This window comes from Mizuhopecten yessoensis, unplaced genomic scaffold, assembly GCF_002113885.1.
Source record: "Mizuhopecten yessoensis strain PY_sf001 unplaced genomic scaffold, ASM211388v2 scaffold716337, whole genome shotgun sequence".
NCBI classification, from domain to species: Eukaryota; Metazoa; Mollusca; class Bivalvia; order Pectinida; family Pectinidae; genus Mizuhopecten; species Mizuhopecten yessoensis.
Window position 1 is genome coordinate 625,879 of NW_018480066.1, and position 21,320 is coordinate 647,198.

Genomic DNA, 21,320 nt, shown 5'->3' on the forward strand with positions numbered 1-21,320 from the left:
CGTTGTTTCCAAACTAGTGTAGTTATTAGTTGAACGTTAATTTTTAAATTTCTTAACCTTCACCTTTACTGAAATAGCAGTGATTGTTTGTTGACAGGTCATCTGGAGATGGTGAAGTTCCTGTTAGAGGCTGGAGCTGACCAGGAACACAAGACAGATGAGATGCACACAGCACTTATGGAGGCTTCCATGGATGGACATGTGGAGGTAGCCCGCCTTCTTCTCGACAGTGGTGCACAGGTTGGTACATTGTAAATTACTTAAATCGCTTATCAAAATTTTTGGATATCATCTGGCTCCTTGAAAACTGGTTGATCGTAATTGCTCTTTAAAGAGAGTAAGGTCTCAGAAAAACATCCATTGGGTAGTAACATGGATTGATAAATGTGTGATTTATCCATGAATTATTACGTGTTTTTTTTAGCACTGATAAAACAGATAATCGCATAAAAATGGTGAACATTTTGCAGTGTATTACTGTATTTTTTCAGTGTATTACTATATTTAAAAATATAAAATGCTTAGAAGTGATTTTAAACCTCATTTATTTGGTTTGAAGGTGAACATGCCCGCAGACAGTTTTGAATCACCCTTGACCCTGGCTGCCTGTGGAGGCCATGTAGACCTTGCTAGTCTGCTCATAGAGAGAGGAGCTAACCTAGAGGAGGTTAATGATGAGGGGTACACACCACTCATGGAGGCCGCACGGGAGGGACACGAAGAGATGGTGGCACTTCTTCTGGCTCATGGTAAGTATTTGCCTTTCCTATTAAAATAGGAACTGTTGTAATAATATCTGCATGTGAGAACTATTCAATATATGATTGTGTATGGGAAATATACACATTTTTTTATATTAAATATATTGGTGATCTATCATATTTGCTAACATTTGTAAAGTGGGTCACATAAAATGTCTTCATGCCCACCCGTTTATTAATATCTGTATAAGCCCTTCGACTGTATTAGTAGTTCAAATTTCTTGGACTTGAAATATAGATTGATAGTGTACATTGTATGGTTGTTTGTGTGTAGCAGCTGACCTATAGATTAATAGTGTACATTGTATGGTTGTTTGTGTGTAGGAGCTGACATAAATGCCCAGACTGAGGAGACACAGGAAACAGCTTTAACCTTGGCTTGTTGTGGGGGATTTCTTGAGGTTGCAGACTTCCTCATTAAGGCAGGTGCCGACATTGAGCTCGGCTGCAGCACACCTCTGATGGAAGCTGCCCAGGAGGGTCACCTAGAGTTAGTTAGGTACCTCCTCAAAGCAGGTCAGTTTCCCAGTCATTTGGACTTTAAGCAAAACGTACAGGAAATTGCGCATCAAGGGAAAAGAGGGGGGAAATGTCTGTAATAATTTGCAGATAATGAAATTCAATAATTTAATGAAAATGGAATAAAACCAACAGTTACATGACTTTTGTTTAATTTTCATGATACATGTATTTGATGGATACCAAATGACCTAACTTCATTAGCTAAACTTTAAAACATTTCTGAATTTATACATCAACAGGTGCAAATGTACGTGCTCAGACAGGAACAGGGGACACCGCTCTGACATACGCATGTGAAAATGGTCACACTGATGTAGCTGAAGTTCTACTCCAGCATGGAGCTGACCTGGTGAGACAAGTAATCTGAACCGCATCACTCAAGAATCAATATTTCTAGCTTTAATACATTTTTGTCAATTTCTGCATACTTTAAAAAAAACAGACAGTATCACTGACACACAATTAAAAACAAATTACTGACACCCCATTTAAACAAATTATGTTTGTACAGTGACCTATATTTGCATGTAGAATTTTTACCACATATCAGGAACACATTTATTTTACGCGATTAACTAAAATCAGAACTTTCAAAAGTCATACCTATTGCACTGTAACATTATATCTTCATTGTCACTGTATTGACAAAAGATATGGTAACACTAACTTTAAAACTAATAATTGAAGAAGGTAACATTGTTTTAAAAATTGAATATATCAAAAATTTGTCATGATAATGCAAAGCTGATTTCTTATCAAACTATTGCTTTTTTACCAAAATGTACTGGTAAAGCTATGCTGTGTTTCCTAGGAACATGAGTCTGAGGGAGGAAGGACACCATTGATGAAGGCTGCTAGGGCAGGTCACCTGTGTACAGTACAGTTCCTTATCAGTAAAGGTATGCAATACATAAACATGTTATGGTGTCGGTTAAAACTGTGTCATGTTTGTTAAAAACATTCAGTAGAAATTTATATACTTACATATGATTGTCTCTTTCTGGCTTGTCTGCCTGACAACACCCCTTACCCTTTAATATCAATACGAAGAAAGTACTAACAAAATAAAGATTATTTTTCCTATTACTGTTAAAATAATGGAAGGGGAAATCTTTTTAGAATTATCATTCATATTATTAAGTTGTTGGGTAAAGTCCCATCAGTACAATTCCTTTTGGGACTGTTTCAGAAAACAATTCATTGGTGGGGGGTGTCCTTAGGCAACTGATCAATATTATAAATCTTTATTAATTCAGGGATAATTCTTATTTGATAAATGTTGAATTTCCTCAATTCAGAGAAGTTTACTAGCTGAATGTATTTTACAGGTGCCGATGTGAACAGACAGACATCCACCAACGACCACACAGTGCTGTCTCTGGCTTGTGCAGGTGGTCATTTAGCAGTAGTTGAACTCATGCTAGCCCATGGTGGTGACCCAGCACACAAACTCAAGGTAAGCTCACCTTAATATGAAAAGATATCTGATGCTTATTACCAAAAATTATGGCTAAGCATAAAAACTAGCTATTTACAAAAATTGGCAAATTGTCTTGACATTTCATATTCATTTTGGTAGGGTTAGACCAAAACATTGCAGAGGAGTATTTTGTTACCGCTGAGTGAAACAGTTTCAAGGAAAGCAGATTTAGGTCAATGTAACTGATTATAGGGAAAATATTATAAAATACATAGTGACTTTAGCCACATCTTCATCAAGGATATCAGTATATAAACTAACAACATTGAAAAATTAGCAGCTGAGTTCATAGCTTTGTGATATTCTGCACTTCAGGATGGTTCCACTATGATCATTGAGGCTGCTAAAGGAGGCCATACCCAGGTGGTGAAGCTACTGTTGGAATACCCCAACAGGGTCCTCATGAACTCCTCACCTGACCTTGCCCAGCTTACTGATCCTCACCTGTCAGAGGTAATGCATATGTAATTACTGCAAAGTTCCAGAACTTGTATTCACTATAGAACAGTCACGTTAAATAAGTAAAGTAACTCAATTTCTAGGAAAACAGTTGTTGCATGTGTCCTTTTGTTAGTAATTGTCACCATGCCTCTTTAACTTCATTAGAATTTTTTGAATTTTGAACATTATTTCCTGGAGATGTTTTGATGAATAATCAGCTGATAAGACTTTTTTACTTTTTTAAACATCTTTGTTTTGACCGGAGAAAACTAATTTGTATTTGATCACTGTGTGCATTGTACCCTTGACTATTGACAGGCTCGTGTTCCGGTTCATGGTCTGGCCAATATTGTCCCACCCAGTGATCCTGATTCTACTCCATCTACCAACTTTACACCCAACATACAACCAGGTATAACAAAATCTTTAAATGGAGTGTTAGAAAGATCTGGTCAAATTGTTCAATGGTACAGAATGTGTATACATATATAATGATACATAATAGAAATATCTTTATGCTATTAATTTTATCATTCATAGTTGAATGATATGAATTACAATTTTCTGTATGCAGTGATAACGGCATTTATCCTTTTAAGATGAACGCTGTTCTAATAGTATTGACTATGTTATAAGCTCAATGTTTTTTCTTTCAGGGGCTACAACAAAGAAACAGGGAGAGAAAGATATCAATATTCCAGTCAGAACCCAAGAGGTTTGGAAAAATGTACAGAAAAATATTGGCAAAAGGCCACATAATGGAAATGGTGAAACTGTTGTTAAAACAAACAAGTCCAATGTTCCCTTGCCACCATCTGATGTTGCGTCAAATAATGCCCAATATCAATATGGGGAGATCGGAAGTTTGCCTGATTTGATACCTGAGGAAACTCTTGATGTGAAAGCAAGAGAGCGCTTAGAGGCTATCATTAACAATGTGATGGACAAAGAATTAGACAATACATCCACAAAGGAGGAACAAATCTTGCGCAAACAACAGATTTTACAGGAATTACAAAAGGTTGAGAGAGAACTTCAAGAAAAGGCACAGGCTCAACTGCTGATCAGTGCTCAGCACCAAAGGGAGCAACAGCAACAGCAGCAACATTTACAACAAGTTCTACAACAAGGGGCCAAGGTCCTGCAGCGCACCCTCGAGGGCCAAGTCAAGCGCAAGCAGGATGACTCTCCAGTAGATGGTCAGTCTGCGGATGACCAAGATAATCAGGATCTGGCTGAGTCCTCACAAGGGTCCAATGACCTGGATAAACAGGTTACTAGTCTGTTTGCGCCCGATGGGTCCACTGTAGGACAGATTGTGTTCCCCAATATACCATATGATGGGCTGTTACCTTTGACCTCTAGTCAGACACCACAGCCTGGCACCGAGGTTGTCATGGAGGGTAACAAGGAGGCTTGGGCCCGAAACAATGGAAATGTGCCAGTCAAGCGGAACGGTAACAAAGCAGGGACACGTGGCAGTGGGGGTATGAAGGTTTCAAACACAACTACTGCTACCACCACTACAACAACTGCCACCTCTTCATCACAAGTCAACGGGGTCGCAAATGTTGATCAGGGTAAGTAGAGCAAGTGTTCAGAAAAGAGTTGTAGCATTGAATAATTTGTATATATAATTGACAGATAGTACTGCCTTGGAAGAAGGACAAATTGGCTTGAATATGATGTTTAAAAAACTTGATTGAAGAAAAATTGATGATAATTACCTAAAATTTGCGTTCATTCATAATAGGTTTACAACAGCAAGCGACTCCAGGTTTGCAGCAGACTGCAGGTAATGGTAATTCCACACTGGCACTGTACCGTCAGCAGATCCAAAACATCCAGGCAGTACGCCAACAACAGCAGCTGACTGCTCCCCAGGTTCAGCAGCAACATACTCAGACAATCCAATTCCCCCAGCTCCAGCTGACACCGGAGCAGCAAGAACAGCTACTGCAAATGCTAAGTCAGCAGACCCTGCCCGGCCAACCTCTGGCACCACAACCTCTTGCTCAGCAACAGTTCCTTCAACAGCCTGCCCTGCCCCAGACAGGGGTTCAGCTTCTTCCTCCTCCCCAGCCCCAGGGGGCGCCACCGGCAGGGCAGGCTCAGCAGACACAGGTGGTGCCCTCGTCTGCAGCAGCAACAGCAGCTGCACTAACACAACAGCAGTATCTCACCCAGCAGCAACAACAACAGCTGCTTCAACAACAGCAGCAGGCCCAGCTGCTGCAACAACAGCTTCAGCAGCAGATCAAACCGCCTCAACCAGCGCCTCCAGCTGTTGCTGTGCCAAAAAATGCACGCAAGCAGAGGAACCTATACAATACCCAGACAGTATTACAGCCTGGAACTGTCTTGTCACCTGCAGGCAGTGGAAGTCTGGAGAATATCACCCCACCACCTTCAACACCTCTAACCCCCAACCCCTCTCCTGCATCACCACAGAGCATTTCTCCACTGTGTGCTCCCATTGACCTTGATGCACAAACTGAGAGTAACCACGACACTGCATTGACTCTGGCCTGTCACGGTGGTCATTCAGAGCTAGTCAACCTTCTCCTGTCCAAGGGCGCTGATATTGAACACCGAGATAAGAAAGGTCAGTATTTGGCACTGCAATCCTGCAGCAATGAGATCAAAAAAATTGGAAGGGAAGAGGAACATTTCATTGCTATTTAGAAAGTTAAAGGCTTGATAGCCTTTGCAATCATGCTTTAATTATTGAATTATATAAAATGAAACCTTTTTAAAGCGATTATGTTATGCTTATGGAAATGATTAAAACAAGGAAAAAACTAACTAATATTAAGTAACTTTACATCCTACTAAAGTTTGTGCTGTTTAGAAGGGTAAACATAGGTATAATCTGAGTTGTATGATTTGCAGGCTTCACACCGCTTATCCTGGCTGCCACAGCAGGTCATGTGGATGTTGTAGAGATCCTCTTGGACCATGGAGCTGACATGGAGGCTCAGTCAGAGCGGACCAAGGACACCCCACTCTCTCTGGCATGCTCAGGGGGACGGTATGAGGTAGGAAACCAGTAAAGTTTTTGCTTGTTTAAGAAATATTTTTACTGTTTACAGTGGATGAAAAAATGCTATCACTACCTACAAGTCATTTGTGTTACATGTTACACCCATAGTAAATTTTATAGAATTACAGTATAAGCCCTTTCATGGTATTGGGTCACCCATGTCCATTACAGCTCAGTAGGAAGGCCACAAATTTTACTTCATTTTGCTGCCATACGCCCATCCCCGTACTTAGTATATGTGTTGGTACAGTATGTGTTATTAAAATTTGGTGATATATGTGCAATACTAATATTGATTTTCTTGAGAGTAATGTTAGTTTTCTATCCAAAAATGCAGCCAGTTTTCTCAGATTTATTTCTAACGATGGTCATCTAACTATTATCTAATGAACATAGAGTCTTGTGAATCAAAGCAGTCTTAATTATATATTACATGACATTGCATTGTTTTATCGACTTATCTATAGGTTGTTGAGCTGCTGTTGGGACGAGGTGCCAACAAGGAGCACAGAAATGTGTCCGACTACACCCCATTAAGTCTGGCTGCTTCAGGTGGATACGTAAACATTATCAAGTTGCTGTTGTCTCATGGAGCTGAAATCAACTCCAGGTAAATCAATCAGGAAATTTTTAACTATTACTTATAATGATCATAAACTAATAAAGAATTCTTAACCTGATTTAGTCACTAACACTAATATCACTAAGGGTCCTCTAAATTACCTTTACCAGTTTTACTGGATAAAGAGCTAGTGTAGTTTTGAAAGCAGAGTATATTTTTGATGTGCTTTTTTCAGCTAAATTAATTTCTGTAAGGAATTAATTTCAGTATATTAAATAGTATATTGGTTACGAATTCTCAACTCAGAAAATATGTCAGCAATATATTTTCCGACTTCATTTAAGTTCAGTTACATTCAATACAGTTTTACTGTTATCCTAAACTTGCCATACATTTTAATCATTTTGTGCTAGTGATATATTAACTTCTCTGTTTCATGCTCCATCATGATACATTGTTGATACTTTTAGGATCGAGACATACCAGTAATGAATTGATGATTTGCTGTTTGTTTTTAAGGACGGGAAGTAAGCTAGGGATATCCCCTTTGATGCTAGCAGCAATGAATGGTCACACACCAGCTGTGAAATTACTACTCGACATGGGCAGTGATATCAATGCACAGGTAAATGTCAAAATATTAAGCAAAATGGTGTTATAGTTTGAAGAATTAAAAAACTAAATACTTTATTTAATAAAAAAAAAAATTGTTTTGTTGAGTCTTTCAAAAGCTATGAAGAACTGAATAGTTGTAATATATTGGTGCTGTATTTGTTAACAGATCGAGACCAACAGGAACACAGCATTGACACTAGCCTGCTTCCAAGGTCGTCATGAGGTTGTCAGTCTGTTGGTGGACCGTAAAGCTAACATTGAACATCGTGCAAAGGTTTGCTCAACATCTTTGATCTAGATATCTATATAAATTACCTGGTACAAGCATAGAGTCAAAGTTATATCAAATCATTGTTGTCAATTAATTTGTCTGTTCAGATGTTTTCCTTATATCTGATGTTTCATTTTGGAGATATGGAAACGAAGATTCTGATTTGATTTTTAAATCATCACCATTTTGCTATTTACCGACAGACGGGTTTGACTCCACTGATGGAGGCGGCGTCTGGAGGCTATGTTGAAGTAGGACGAGTTCTCCTTGACAAGGGAGCTGATGTTAATGCCCCACCTGTTCCATCCTCACGTGACACTGCTCTTACCATCGCTGCCGACAAGGGCCACTACCGATTTGTTGAACTACTTCTCCTTAGGTAATTACTTCTTGCTACTCCAAAATAAATCCCTTATATCCATGGTTAGGTTTCCTGTCGGTTACATCTATGCAAATGATTAAACTCTATGAGTGGTACACCTAAACCTGGATTCCTTTAGTGGAATAGATCAACTACTTGAATAACTCGTCAACTCCTCTTAAAATGTTAATACACCAGCGAACAAAACGTTGGTGGGGGATGTTAAATTGAAATGGGCCAATTTGCCTTTCAACACATAATCATCAGAGCTACTTAATACTACATAGATTTCAGAAATACTTTATACTTTATAAGCATGCAAAGAAGTGTTCTAAGTATTGATAAAATATATTCGTTTTTCATTTGACCCTTCTTTTTTTGTCAGTTTGGAACAGGAATCCTGTTTATCGCCTTAATCACTTTTAACACAATATAAGTTTCTTATTCTAATAGATAAACCTGATAGGTGAAATATGTGAAGATAAGAAGGTTTGACAGACATACTACAGTCTCAACATTTTTGTGATGACGAGGGGAAAAATTCACATGAGATAAACAATTTTGTATCATTGTAGAGGTGCTGCTGTGGATGTGAAAAACAAGAAAGGCAACTCTCCTCTCTGGCTGGCATGCAATGGTAAGTACCATATGAAATTAAATTTGGCCGGTAAAAATGATTCGACTAGAGTCAAGGAAAAAAATCTTCTTATAATTAAGAGACAGTTATTACAAGGTGAATGATTGTCCTATTCCTTTTGTTGCAGGGGGACATTTGGATGTTGTTCAGTTGCTGGTGTCGGCTAAGGCTGACATTGATAGCCAAGACAATCGTAAAGTCACCTGCCTGATGGCATCATTCCGTAAGGGGCACATTAAGGTGGTGAAATGGATGGTAAAACACGTCAATCAGTTCCCCTCTGACCAGGAGCTAGCACGATACATTTCAACTGTCGGGGATAAGGTAAATGAAGTTTAACAGTCTTCTCTGAAGTGGACATCCCTTGGGCCTCATAATTTTGCCTGTCTGCAGATTGTAGATAGTCTACTTGTTATACATGGTCATTATCAAAATCAAATCAAGTTGTTTTAGACAAAAATCTGGATTGGACAGAGTTAAGTTTCCAGTAAGACCGTGTCCTGAAGAATACATTTTAATATTAGATACGTTTCAAGAGTATCTAATTTTCACTTTATTTGCAAGATTATGAAAAATAATATATATTTTTTTTATCATGTGTAGTCAGTAACCGAGCATTGATAATCAGTTCTTCCAGATTAGAAAGAAAAGGTATATACCTGATTATAGTAAAGGCACATTACTATTGACTCAGCTTAGATGTTATTTGTCAACGGAGCAATATGTCAAAGTTGACTGAAAATAAACAGCAATGGCCAAATTGGGAGTGAAAGGCATGCTTTTAAAAGAACCTGTGGTGAAAATTAGAGCCTAGACTATAATGTGCCTGTCACAAAAAGGACAAATGATAATTTGAAACCCTGACTATTGTGAAACATTACTTGTAATGGTGTATTTACCTTACCTTTACCCAGGAGCTGCAGAAGAAGTGCCAGCAGTGTAAAGAGATCATTGTAAGTGCCAAAGATCGCCAAGCAGCTGAGGCTAACAAGAATGCCACCATTCTGTTGGAGGAGCTAGACAAGGAGCGTCAACATGAGGAAAACCGCAAAGCTGCCGCTGCTAAGAAACGTGAGCGCAAAAAGGCAAAGAAGCGGGAGAAACAACAGGAGAAGGAGAAAGAAACGTGAGTCTATACTTTGTCAAAATTGAAAGTCATGCATAGATGAAGAATTTGGGCCTCTATTAATTATACAGATCTAGGGGCAGGAGGTTGGTTATCTCAAAATACATACAGGACAGGAAGATTAATTTAGTTACTTCTTAGTACCTGAAACTAAAAAATATGAGGGATGAACCTCTAGAACATGGGATGAGGGGCTAGAATTGGTTAGAATTTGGTTACTGCCACATACTTGAAACTAGGAGCACAAGGGATGGAATAAGTAACTTTACCTAGGGAATTACCTAAGTTGTCACTTTGTCAAAGAGTATATCTCGAGAAACTTCCACCTTACCTTATTCTGTATGCAGATACATTTTCAATGGTGTAGTGTCACATACTGATGTTGGATCTCTTTTATGTACATTTATCGCCTTTTGTTCATCATGCATCGCTTTATGTAGGGCATATCTTATACACTGTGTCGCCTACAATTGCCAAGTTTATTATTTGTGAAATTTGGTCTAGAGTCATGGCTCTTTGTTCATTTACCCTACTAAGGTTTATTCAGAGGTGGAGGACAATTGATTTGCTCATTATTTTTACCTTTACCTTATCTATGATATTTAATACACCAAGTTTAGTTTGCTGTGTGTCCTGTGATACTTGCTGCTGTAATGTAGTAACACTTTGCTGGGTTGTAGTGAGGATGACTGTCTGGTGAACTGCAGTGTAGATGACAGTAAGAACTCGTCTCCGGAGCCTGAATGTAACAGTGTGGAGGAGAACCCAGGGTCAGAGGATAGTAATGATGTGGAGGATTTAGTCATGGAACCACCAACAGCCACCATTGTGTCCACTATTGGTCAGTATTCACAAAACTTCTTTAAGTCCAAAGCAGTCATTAACACATGCTAAAGGTCTAGTTATTGTCGCATAATATGGCGTTGTGTAATCATGACATAATTGTTACCATCATGTAAAAAAGTTATTCTTGCTATTGTAAAAAGAAAATTTTAAAACAATGTAGGAATAAAATGCCTTGAAACACATTTAATAATTGATATCAATTCTGTACAATGAAAGTGACAATTTGGATATTTTGCTCTGTAGGAATAGCATTGCCTACAACTAACACGGAGCCAAAATTTAGCAAAGTGAACCGCATGAAGCCAACCACTAACACCAACAATAAAGTGGAAAGTGGCAAGGTGAACTCAACTGAGTCCAAGAAAAATAAACGAAACCGCGAAAAACGTGAGCGATACCCAGATGTGGAGAACATGCCAATCCCTACAATGTCTAGTTCTAGTGGTGACATCACCACAACAACTACCACCATTACTGTGCGGCCAAGTCCAGGACGAGCAAACAACAGGAACAGCACAGCCACTCGCAAGAAAAAGGGGGAGCGTGATCAGGTGCTCAAGAATGCGAGCACAGGTAAGACAAATTTCTGTAGGGCAGGTTACGGGGACACCATAGAGACACTGATGAATAATATAAATGGTAATTGGATATGGTTGGACACTTTAATTTTTGATGGAAGAAGTTACTTTAAATTTAACAGAAGAATCCAGATGTTTTCTAGGGTTGTTTTGTGTGTTGCTTTAGAAATAGGTATTGCCAGATTTTATTAATGTACAGAAATGTAGTGAATTTAGATCTGTTTCATATCTTTGCTTTTCATATCTGTCAGGCATTGGTGATTTGGATGACTTTGGAACATTACCTGAGAATATGAAGATCAGTGACAGAGAGCTGGAACGAATGAAAAAAACGGGAGGAAAAGTGAAATCTTCTGGGTTAGTATATATGTGACAGCTTGTGAATAAACTTACTTCCAATCAAGTGGTAATTCTCAAAAAGGTATGAAATTTTGTATTACAGTTTCTAAAGTATCTTGTTTTAGAAGTTCTGCATATTTTGATGCATGATTTGATTTATGAAATTATTTTTACAATTTTTACTTTTTATGGCAGATCTGATGTGGATAACAAGAAACATCACCACTCTCATCCAATGTCGGACAAGGGCAATGTCGAAGTGACCACCACCCCTTCAAATCTTTCTGTGAAAACGTCGTCCCTTGTCAATAGTCCAAAGAAGGGACAAAAGAAGGAGGAAGGCTGGAAGGAAGTCACTAGAAAGTGAGTTTCTTTCTTCTTTATTCCATTCGTGATTCAAACTTTACCATTGATATTTATTATGTGTTGCCTGTGTAATATATACATACAAAGTAGGCAAATAAATCCCTTCGGAGTGTTTTATCTGTCTTTATAGTTACATGTATAGCTGTGGTTGATCTGTACCAGTATTCCAAAACAAAAGACAAAAAAAATATAATCTTTTGTACAATAACTTATTCAGAGTACTAGCCCCCATGGCCATGGAAAATTTATAAAAAAAATTGGAGAGAGAAAAAGGAAATTTTCACTAGCCAAGCACAAAATCTACAATAACTTTTTATGCGTTTTTGTACTATCACACACCTCTGCAAAACCACATTTGAAGGTATTTAGAGAAAGCTCTTTGAGGTATTAGTGACTTAAAACAGGCTCTAATAAAACCTTGGTATATGTTGAGTTTTGATGTTTAATGACAGCCTCATGCAGCTCTGAAATATCCTGACAGTGCATTTTTATTTCATTTTCAGGAAATCCTCAACCGCTCCTGATGTTAAAGGTCCAACAGGCAGAGACAGGTAATTCATATGTAAAGGATTCGGAAATGTTACCATAAGATTGGAAATTTTATCTCCATATTTGGTCAAAGGTGAAATTAGTATGTTTGAAAATGAAATCAAATGGAGTTTTGATTAAGTTATAACATTGTTTCAGATCCAAGAAAGTGCAGGTGCCATCAGCAGCTATCAGTCGAGTGATTGGACGAGCAGGATGTAACATCAATGCCATTCGAGAGGTGTCTGGGGCCCACATAGAGGTTGAGAAGCAAAGAGGCTCCGGGGAACGTGTTATTACCATCAAGTATGTATTCCTCTTGTTGTTTTGCAAGAGGAGAAGAATATTCACAGCTGTATGTGTTAACTTGTCACAAAGTGCCAACTTCTGTATATATATCGGCTAACAGTTATAATGATAAGTGACAACATTATTATATCGGTTCTTAACAGAATCATTGATTGGCAACTGCAATTCATTCAAATTTGCTTTAAGGTCAAGAGTACCATCAAGTTGAAATACACAATCATCATCACAACTTCCATGAAGTATAAGTTTCATTCCTACAGAAGTAATCGATATAAATCACATTTTGCAATACAAAGTAATATAACAAAACAAAAAACAACAGGGAAAAAACTTGGGATGTACACATTTCACTTTTATCCAGGAATTAAAAATGCACACCATCAAAAGGAGAGATGGAAAGATTAGGACAAAGGAATTAACAATAAGCCAGAAAAAAATGCATGAGAAGAATTTTAAGTTTGGAATTGACAGTCATATACTGTTCATTATAAGTATTTTTGTTCCAATCATATTTATCTATGTAGTTGCTTACATCGTCGTGTTATGTACGTGATTGTGTAGGAATTATAGAATTTAAGTAACTTTCTAAATTCCAGGGGTTCTGCTGATGCCACTCGCCAGGCGCACACCCTGATCTCTGCCCTGGTGTCTGATCCCGACAAAGACTTGCAGGAGATCATTCCCAAGTTGAAATTAAAGCCCTCCTCGTCCTCCAAGGATCAGTCCATCTACTTCTCAGTGGATCCAACCACCACTGCCCTGGGCACCATCAGTAACAACATCATGAACCCTGGTTCACAGGGCCTTGGCCAGAAGTCCATCGGTAACTGGATACCTGTGAGGAGTCAGCCTGGGAGTGTAACCTCTGCTGGAGGGACAGGTATCAGTAATGGAGTTCTCCGTGTGTCAGGAGGCTCTATGGCCAACCCTCCAACTGGTGGAGGTATTGTGTGGGGCAACACACCACCACAAAACATCGTCAGTTCTCCTAGACGCAACCAGACAAAGCAGTCCCCTGCAGGTGCAGCATTTCCCTCACCAGTAGGGAGTGGTTCAGACAAGACAGCCATGCGACAACTGTTCCCTAATGAGAACAAGAAGGGAGGTGGTTTTGGCAGTCCATCTCAGCCATCCACCAACACCACTGTCACATACAGTTTGGCATCAACTTCTGCTGCCAAAGTCTCGACAAGTGCTTCAACGTTTGTGGTGAAGTCAGATAATGGAAAGTCCTCTAGTTGTGGAAAGTCATCACAAGGGAGACAACCAGGACCTGGCTCCATCAAGGTTTTGCAGAGGCCAGCTAGCCAGAAGCAGGATCCACTTCCCATTATAAGTAACCAGCAGGTTGCCAACTCTGGCCTTCCTGTGACGTCTGTTGATGGCCATCCTGTGATACCATCCAATGCCAGCGGAATGCCAGGCTTCTCTCCCTTCAATAATGCATTTAGCAATGTAGCGGAACAGGTTCTTGGGAACAAAAAGGATGATATTGCAGAGAGAATGAATTTTGCCAGTGTTGCTGCAGCAGGAGTAGTTTCATCCATGGTGAATTCCAACAGCCCTACACCAGACATGCTGAAGAGTGATGCTTCCCTACAGGCTAAGGCTCCGGGATACAGGGGACATGGCTCAAAGCCATTAACACAGCAGGACTTAGCAGATCCTACCAATAACCCAATATTTATTGGAGGGTTCCCACAAAATCTTGCAGACTTGGAAGCGGCCAGAACACCTGGGTACAGAGGAAACATGCCAAACCAGTCCCCGTCAATGTCACCACGTTCCGGATCATCTACCTCAGGTGGGCTGTCTCCACGAGGACAGCACATGATGATGGATCCCAACCAGTTATCCATGGGCTCCATACCGTCTTTGTCTAGTCAGAAGGACGAGTATTCCACACCATCACAACCCATGACTTTACCCAAGATTGAGAGTACGCTCAATCCGAATGCACCGAACTTTACATCACGACAGCCAGGCCAGCTAAACCACCAGGGTCCAAATGTACCGAACCCCTCCTTCCCAATGGGCTACATACAGAGTCTGTACCAACAAGCCTTGGCACAACAGCTAATCCAGCAGGCTGCACCAGGTAAGCCTCCACCAGGTAATGCACTTTTTACTTTTATTTCTCAAGACTAATTCTTTGAATTTTGTAACTAACAAATATCCCATAGAGTTATTTCCAGTCATGTTTTTTATGAATTTTATAACAAAAGTGATTTAGATGGATCATCAACACAAATATGCAAATGGGATAAAACAGGTCAGGGAAACCAGTGATGTAAAAAGTGAACATGGTTATTAATAGTTGTGCAAAATATTTTATCTGAAATATAGTAGGATTCTTAATGCAGATTGCTGAACTTCATTTAGCAAGTAATATTGTAGATATGGCTGTGACTGTGTAAATGAGTGAACTGTTTTATTTCTAGGTGGAATTGGTGGACCTAACCCAGGAATCGTACCATCAAATATGATATCTCAACAGGACTTTGCCAACCTAATCCATCAGTTTGTTGCCAGTGGACAAGCCCAAGCCCCTGGTGGTCCACCATCTGTCCCAGGGGGTCCACCACCAGCCCCAGTTGGGATAGGAGTGCCAGGAGCAAGACCACAGAACCCACCACAGCGACCCTTCTCACCCCTGCCACCACAGGCACGCCCTAGCAGTGCTCCCAGTATTGGGGTGATGCCAAAGGGTAAGCAGAGAGCTGATCAGGTGTCTCCTAATATCAAATAATTAGAACTGTTATCATAAACATCTTAGAGCTTTAGTTCCTGAATTTTCACAAATAGACTGTAAAATGGGATACTTTCGTCCAGTCAATTTTTCGCCCTATGCTGATTAAATCCATTTTCGCCCAATGTTAATTTGGCCCTTCACATTTGATTACTATATTTATCATAGTACTTACTACTGTTCGCTGTAATGATCAATTCGCCCTTATGGCGGATGGCAAAAAAGGCTAACATTAAACTGCAGCAAAAATGTCCCAGTCTACAGTATTATGTTTCAAATATTGACCAGATCTCAAAATTGTTATTACAGAAGGACCTTCCCCTGGACCCATAGGCCCTCCTCCCAGCGCCACATCACCCATGGCTGCCACACCACCTCTTCAGGAGCAGATGAAGGGTGACCAGGAAAGGAGACCTCCACGTCCCGTTGGTGCCATTGGGGGCGAGCGTGCCCAGAGAAGAGCACCAGGGGCAGGTGTGACAGGAGGAGGACCAGATTATGGGAAATTTTGGAACCTTGCATCAGGTAGGAGGGCTTGTTAAATTAACTCATTGGTGTTAAGAAAACTGTATTTTCCACTTCTTTGACATTGGTTGCACTTCAACTTGAGCTCCGTTAATACTACAAGTCCAACAGTCATCAATCTTTTATGAATACATTTTAAGGAGTACTACATCTTTGCAAGACCTTATTTAGCTCCATTTCTCAAGTTAGATTTTTGGTTGAGTGGGAAGTAGGGATTGGGGCTACTCCTTAAACATAAGAGGCTGCTGGTCGGCCTTTTTTCTATCAGATATGATTTTGCCGACTGTGCCCTCTTATTTCCGTAGCACTAATTCTTTGATGCAGATTCCGCCCAAAAGACGGGTGGATCGAAATTGGCTTGAAAAACTCACTTAGGTGGTTAACAGTTTTTAACAACAATGTCTACTCACAGTTCATATATAATATAGATATCATATGTATGCCACAGACACAAATATATAGTATGTTACGGAATATAACACTCAAAATACATGTCCATGTTGTTGTAGCACTTCTCTGACCTACTTTTAAAATATGGCTTCCTGGGTTAATACGAAATAGCAGGGGAGATTTAATACGGAACAAAATGATACAGAGTTTGTTTGTAACTGCTTGTAGAACAATCCATGTAATCCATTTTAGTATTAACCGGAAAATCATGGCAAATGTTGTCTGCTTCACTTCGAAACAGGAGTGTCTTTGACATGAAATTCTGCTCATTTAATCACGGATTTATGGAAAGGAATATTTATTGGACCCTGTTAAACATTTAAATGGATGTAAACACAATATACTTTTTCTAAATCCGAACTTTGAAAATTTGATCGTCAGCATTGGGAAAATCAGCTATGGGTAGTTAAGTCTGTGCTCAATGGACAATATGAATCAGAAAGAATTCTGAAGAGAAGGTTCAGCCAGCCTGATGGCAGTACCTATGTTCCCTGTCTCTGCAGGTCTTCAGGCTCTTGTAAGACAGGTATATCGTATCGTACCACAATACAGAGATGAAATATTGCTGTATCGCAATATTTTTCAAAGGCTTGTTTTTATGTACATGTATCTGCTTGGTGTTTTAACTTTGCAAATTACTTCAAATTCTAACAGATATGCCAATAAGCATAAAGCAGGCTTTTAATAGTTCAAATTTTGCAATCGATGGTTGGTTTGAAAAAAATCTTTGTAATCCATATTATATAAGATAACATTCTGACAACAACTTATTATACAATTGAGCACATCCTTCCTATGACAATATATCGGGATACGTGTCGCACTATATTCATTCTGTATTGCAATGTATCGTGATACACTCTTGGCATATTGTGACACCCCTAATTGTTAGCATGGTGACATGCCAAACTTCACAACATGTCTACCATAACCTTAAAAGTGTCAAATGAAGAGTCTTTACTGTTGTTGTATGAGATTTTCTGAGGATAAAATCCTTAAATTATATGTCATCACTTCATTCTTACAACAGTACCGATATTGTCTCTTGTTACAGAATTGAGTATGCAATGGAACCATGGGAGTACTAGTGGAATGACGCCAGTACAAGGTACACCCCCAACTTCCTCATCTGTGATGAACCGTAGCAATATGTCCTCCACGCAGGGACCTGCCCATGCCGAGGAGCGAGTAGGACCTAGTCCCATGCAGAATCACACAGACTACATGGAGTCTCGGGGTGACATGCCTGAGCAGCCTGGCATGGACAAGACACTACCGGTACAGCAACATTGTTCAGATACTTTATACTCAGAAACATTCACCTACTCAGATATTCGTCTCTTACTGGTTAAATCAATATTTGCACAATAAAACTTGCTCTTCAAATGCAATTGCTGTATAGGGTATGCTGTGTACTAATATTTGCTGTCATGATAAATTTGCCCTCATTGCAGGGGGCGAAAGTTAAACTGTGGGAGAAAATATCTGATACTGTATTATTTTTCAGGATTAGGAAAAAAATGCTTTCTTTTTGGTCAGACATACATGAACACTATTTTAATCTAGGGGATAATTTGCATTAGGGCTATTCAATAATTAGTTTGTTGGGGAGGTGGGAGCCTGAACTTAAAAAGGGCCTCCCACCCCTCCCTCCCATACAGTTATTTCTAGAACAGTCCTGTTTTTGTCCTTGCTATGTAAGAACAGTTTGAGGAGTATCTTGTTCGACAGTTTTTTTTTCGTGCTATGTAAGAACAGTTTGAGGAGTATCTGGGGGGACAGGTTATTGTCGTGTTATGTCAAACAGTCATACTGGAGCATTTGAACCAATAGGTGAGTATCTTGTTAGACAGGTTGTTGTGGTGCTATGTAAGAACAGTTGAGGAGGATCTTGTTAGACAGGTTGTTGTGGTGCTATGTAAGAACAGGTGAGGAGTATCTTGTTAGACAGGTTTTTGTCCTTTCTATGTAAGAACAGTTTGAGGAGTATCTTGTTAGTCAGGTTATTGTCGTGTTATGTCAAACAGTCATACTGGAGCATTTGAACCAATAGGTAAGAACAGTTTGAGGAGTATCTTGTTAGACAGGGTGTTGTCGTGCTATGTAAGAACAGTGTGAGGAGTATCTTGTTAGACAGGTTTTTGTCCTTGCTATGTAAGAACAGTTTGAGCAGTATCTTGTTAGACAGGTTGTTGTGGTGCTATGTAAGAACAGGTGAGGAGTATCTTGTTAGACAGGTTTTTGTCGTGCTATGTAACAACAGTTTGAGGAGTATCTTGTTAGACAGGTTATTGTCGTGTTATGTCAGACAGTCATACTGGAGCATTTGAACCAATAGGTGAGTATCTTGTTAGACAGGTTGTTGTGGTGCTATGTAAGAACAGTTGGGGAGTATCTTGTTAGACAGGTTGTTGTCGTGCTATGTAAGAACAGTGTGAGGAGTATCTTGTTAGACAGGTTTTTGTCGTGCTAGGTAACAACAGTTTGAGGAGTATCTTGTTAGACAGGTTATTGTCGTGTTATGTCAGACAGTCATACTGGAGCATTTGAACCAATAGGTAAGAACAGTTTGAGGAGTATCTTGTTAGATAGGTTATTGTCGTGTTATGTCAAACAGTCATACTGGAGCATTTGAACCAATAGGTAAGAACAGTTTGAGGAGTATCTTGTTAGACAGGCTATTGTCGTGTTATGTCAAACAGTCATACTGGAGCATTTGAACCAATAGGTGAGTATCTTGTTAGACAGGTTGTTGTGGTGCTATGTAAGAACAGGTGAGGAGTATCTTGTTAGACAGGTTTTTGTCGTGCTAGGTAACAACAGTTTGAGGAGTATCTTGTTAGACAGGTTTTTGTCCTTTCTATGTAAGAACAGTTTGAGGAGTATCTTGTTAGACAGGATATTGTCGTGTTATGTCAAACAGTCATACTGGAGCATTTGAACCAATAGGTGAGTATCTTGTTAGACAGGTTGTTGTGGTGCTATGTAAGAACAGTTTGAGGAGTATCTTGTTAGACAGGTTATTGTCGTGTTATGTCAAACAGTCATACTGGAGCATTTGAACCAATAGGTGAACAGTTGTCTCATGTTCATACAAGGTTCCCCTGTGATTGTGGTATTATGATAATCAGTCACACAGTGTTTCGTGGTAGTATTTTATAGGTAACATTAAAAAACTGAATTACTTAGGTAGTTCATAGCTTACTGATGATTCAGGTTGTGTTTAATTTAGCACTAGTGTTCTCACTGAATATCATCTTCAGACTACATCATATACTGATTAATACTCCTCTTATTCCTACAGAATAAAAACACTGGTTATATTCCCTGTCAATCTTATAATGATGAAAAAATACTGATTGGTAATTTTCTCTTGCCTTTTCAGAACCAGAACATGAGTAGTATGCCATTTTTTGGCAAGGTAATGGATGGGGGACATTTTCCCATACAGCAAACCTCCTTTAGCCCAGGCCCTGTAGGTGATGCTATGTGGAACCCACAAGTCAAAGGTCAGGTGCCTGACGCCTCGGACAAGGTAAAGTCTTCTGCAATAAAGTGATTCTTTTATGATTATTTAGTACTGTTTTTTCGTGTTGCTCCTGAAGTGGGATATACTGTTATTTACAGTTCAATTTTGGCTGAGAATTCAGACTGAAATAACATTTAATCATGTAACAAATAAGAATTGCAACTAGGTTTGTAACACGTATGTTAGGTGGGTGGCAGTATAAAGAGTACATATTCTGATGAAGACCTCATTGCAGTACACACATTTTGCTCCTGCTATACATACAACATACAAAGTAACATAACTATTTTTATTTCAGATGTGGAATTCATGGAGTTCACAGACGAGCATGTGATGTGTTTGGGCTCAGAATGTGACAAGCTACGAAGATTGAAATAAAATTAATGTATGATTAATCGTCCTGGAGTATATGGTGGTCTGTTCTTAGTAACATTGGACTGGCTTGATTCCCTTGTGATGTGTATTGGACTGCATCAAGTCATAAAACGATACCAATTTATGTTCATTTGAAATGAAAGAAGAATATTTGCTTATTTCTTTTTGTTTTGTTTAATTTTTTCCTTGTTACTTCTTGAGGCAAAGCTATTCCTTTCTTGGACACATAGATAAATGTAAACAAGGTATATAATAAATACAAAAACAAACCTTGATAAACTTGTTGTGTAATTGTTATTTTTAGGTCACCTTGGACAAAGTCTTGGTGACCTATTTAAATCACCTTTTGACCATCGTCCTCTGTAGGCCATCATGTGTCTGTTAACAATTTACATTTTGGACTTCAATATTCTCAATAATTTCAGGAAGTTTCCATGGCCAATGATAAGCAAGGACTATTATTTCTATGGATCTTAACTCCCAGGGGTCTGAGGGGTGGGGAAAATGGTCAAATTATCTAAAATTCCAGTAATTTTCTTGAAAGTTAAAATCCAGATATGCTTAAATCAAATACTCTCAATGGATTTAGATCTTAGGTGTGATTGATTGATTGGTTTTAAGTCTGCTTCACACCGAGTAGTTCGGTTACCCGGGAAGCAGACGGAACTTTTAGGTGCTATCTAAATTATGATTTCCCTAACCACTCCATTTCTCCCTTGAAGATGGGGGGCAAGTAAAGTATAGTTTATATAATGGAAATAATACCTTTTGGTATATTTTGTTTATTTTTAGCCTACCATCATCTGATGATGGGCTCTTCAAATCACCCTGCGTCCGTCCTTAAACAATGCTTGTTATCGCTATTTCTCGGGAAGTACCAAGAGATCTTTCTCAAATTTGATATGTA

General features: G+C 39.1%; 1 protein-coding gene across 3 annotated transcripts in view; it reads left to right on the forward strand.

Annotated features, from left to right (window-relative positions):
* LOC110443294 (ankyrin repeat domain-containing protein 17-like) overlaps positions 1-20,692 on the forward strand; it is a 29,728-nt gene extending 9,036 nt beyond the window's left edge. Inside the window, exons 7-36 of one of the 3 annotated variants that reach the window (XM_021487435.1) lie at positions 98-240; positions 560-749; positions 1,086-1,277; positions 1,523-1,632; positions 2,095-2,182; positions 2,612-2,739; positions 3,079-3,216; positions 3,523-3,616; positions 3,861-4,784; positions 4,958-5,809; positions 6,097-6,242; positions 6,715-6,857; positions 7,329-7,434; positions 7,591-7,698; positions 7,899-8,074; positions 8,632-8,693; positions 8,818-9,017; positions 9,608-9,819; positions 10,500-10,660; positions 10,909-11,238; positions 11,495-11,600; positions 11,778-11,945; positions 12,452-12,499; positions 12,636-12,782; positions 13,382-14,898; positions 15,227-15,493; positions 15,844-16,059; positions 17,564-17,787; positions 19,895-20,044; positions 20,337-20,692. In XM_021487435.1, the coding sequence (XP_021343110.1) occupies positions 98-240; positions 560-749; positions 1,086-1,277; positions 1,523-1,632; positions 2,095-2,182; positions 2,612-2,739; positions 3,079-3,216; positions 3,523-3,616; positions 3,861-4,784; positions 4,958-5,809; positions 6,097-6,242; positions 6,715-6,857; positions 7,329-7,434; positions 7,591-7,698; positions 7,899-8,074; positions 8,632-8,693; positions 8,818-9,017; positions 9,608-9,819; positions 10,500-10,660; positions 10,909-11,238; positions 11,495-11,600; positions 11,778-11,945; positions 12,452-12,499; positions 12,636-12,782; positions 13,382-14,898; positions 15,227-15,493; positions 15,844-16,059; positions 17,564-17,787; positions 19,895-20,044; positions 20,337-20,372 (7,382 nt within the window). In that variant the 3' untranslated portion in view covers positions 20,373-20,692. The remainder of the gene's footprint in view (positions 1-97; positions 241-559; positions 750-1,085; positions 1,278-1,522; positions 1,633-2,094; positions 2,183-2,611; positions 2,740-3,078; positions 3,217-3,522; positions 3,617-3,860; positions 4,785-4,957; positions 5,810-6,096; positions 6,243-6,714; positions 6,858-7,328; positions 7,435-7,590; positions 7,699-7,898; positions 8,075-8,631; positions 8,694-8,817; positions 9,018-9,607; positions 9,820-10,499; positions 10,661-10,908; positions 11,239-11,494; positions 11,601-11,777; positions 11,946-12,451; positions 12,500-12,635; positions 12,783-13,381; positions 14,899-15,226; positions 15,494-15,843; positions 16,060-17,563; positions 17,788-19,894; positions 20,045-20,336) is intronic. The other 2 variants (XM_021487438.1, XM_021487437.1) reach the window with 2 other exon arrangements.
* The last annotated feature ends 628 nt before the right edge of the window (positions 20,693-21,320 follow it).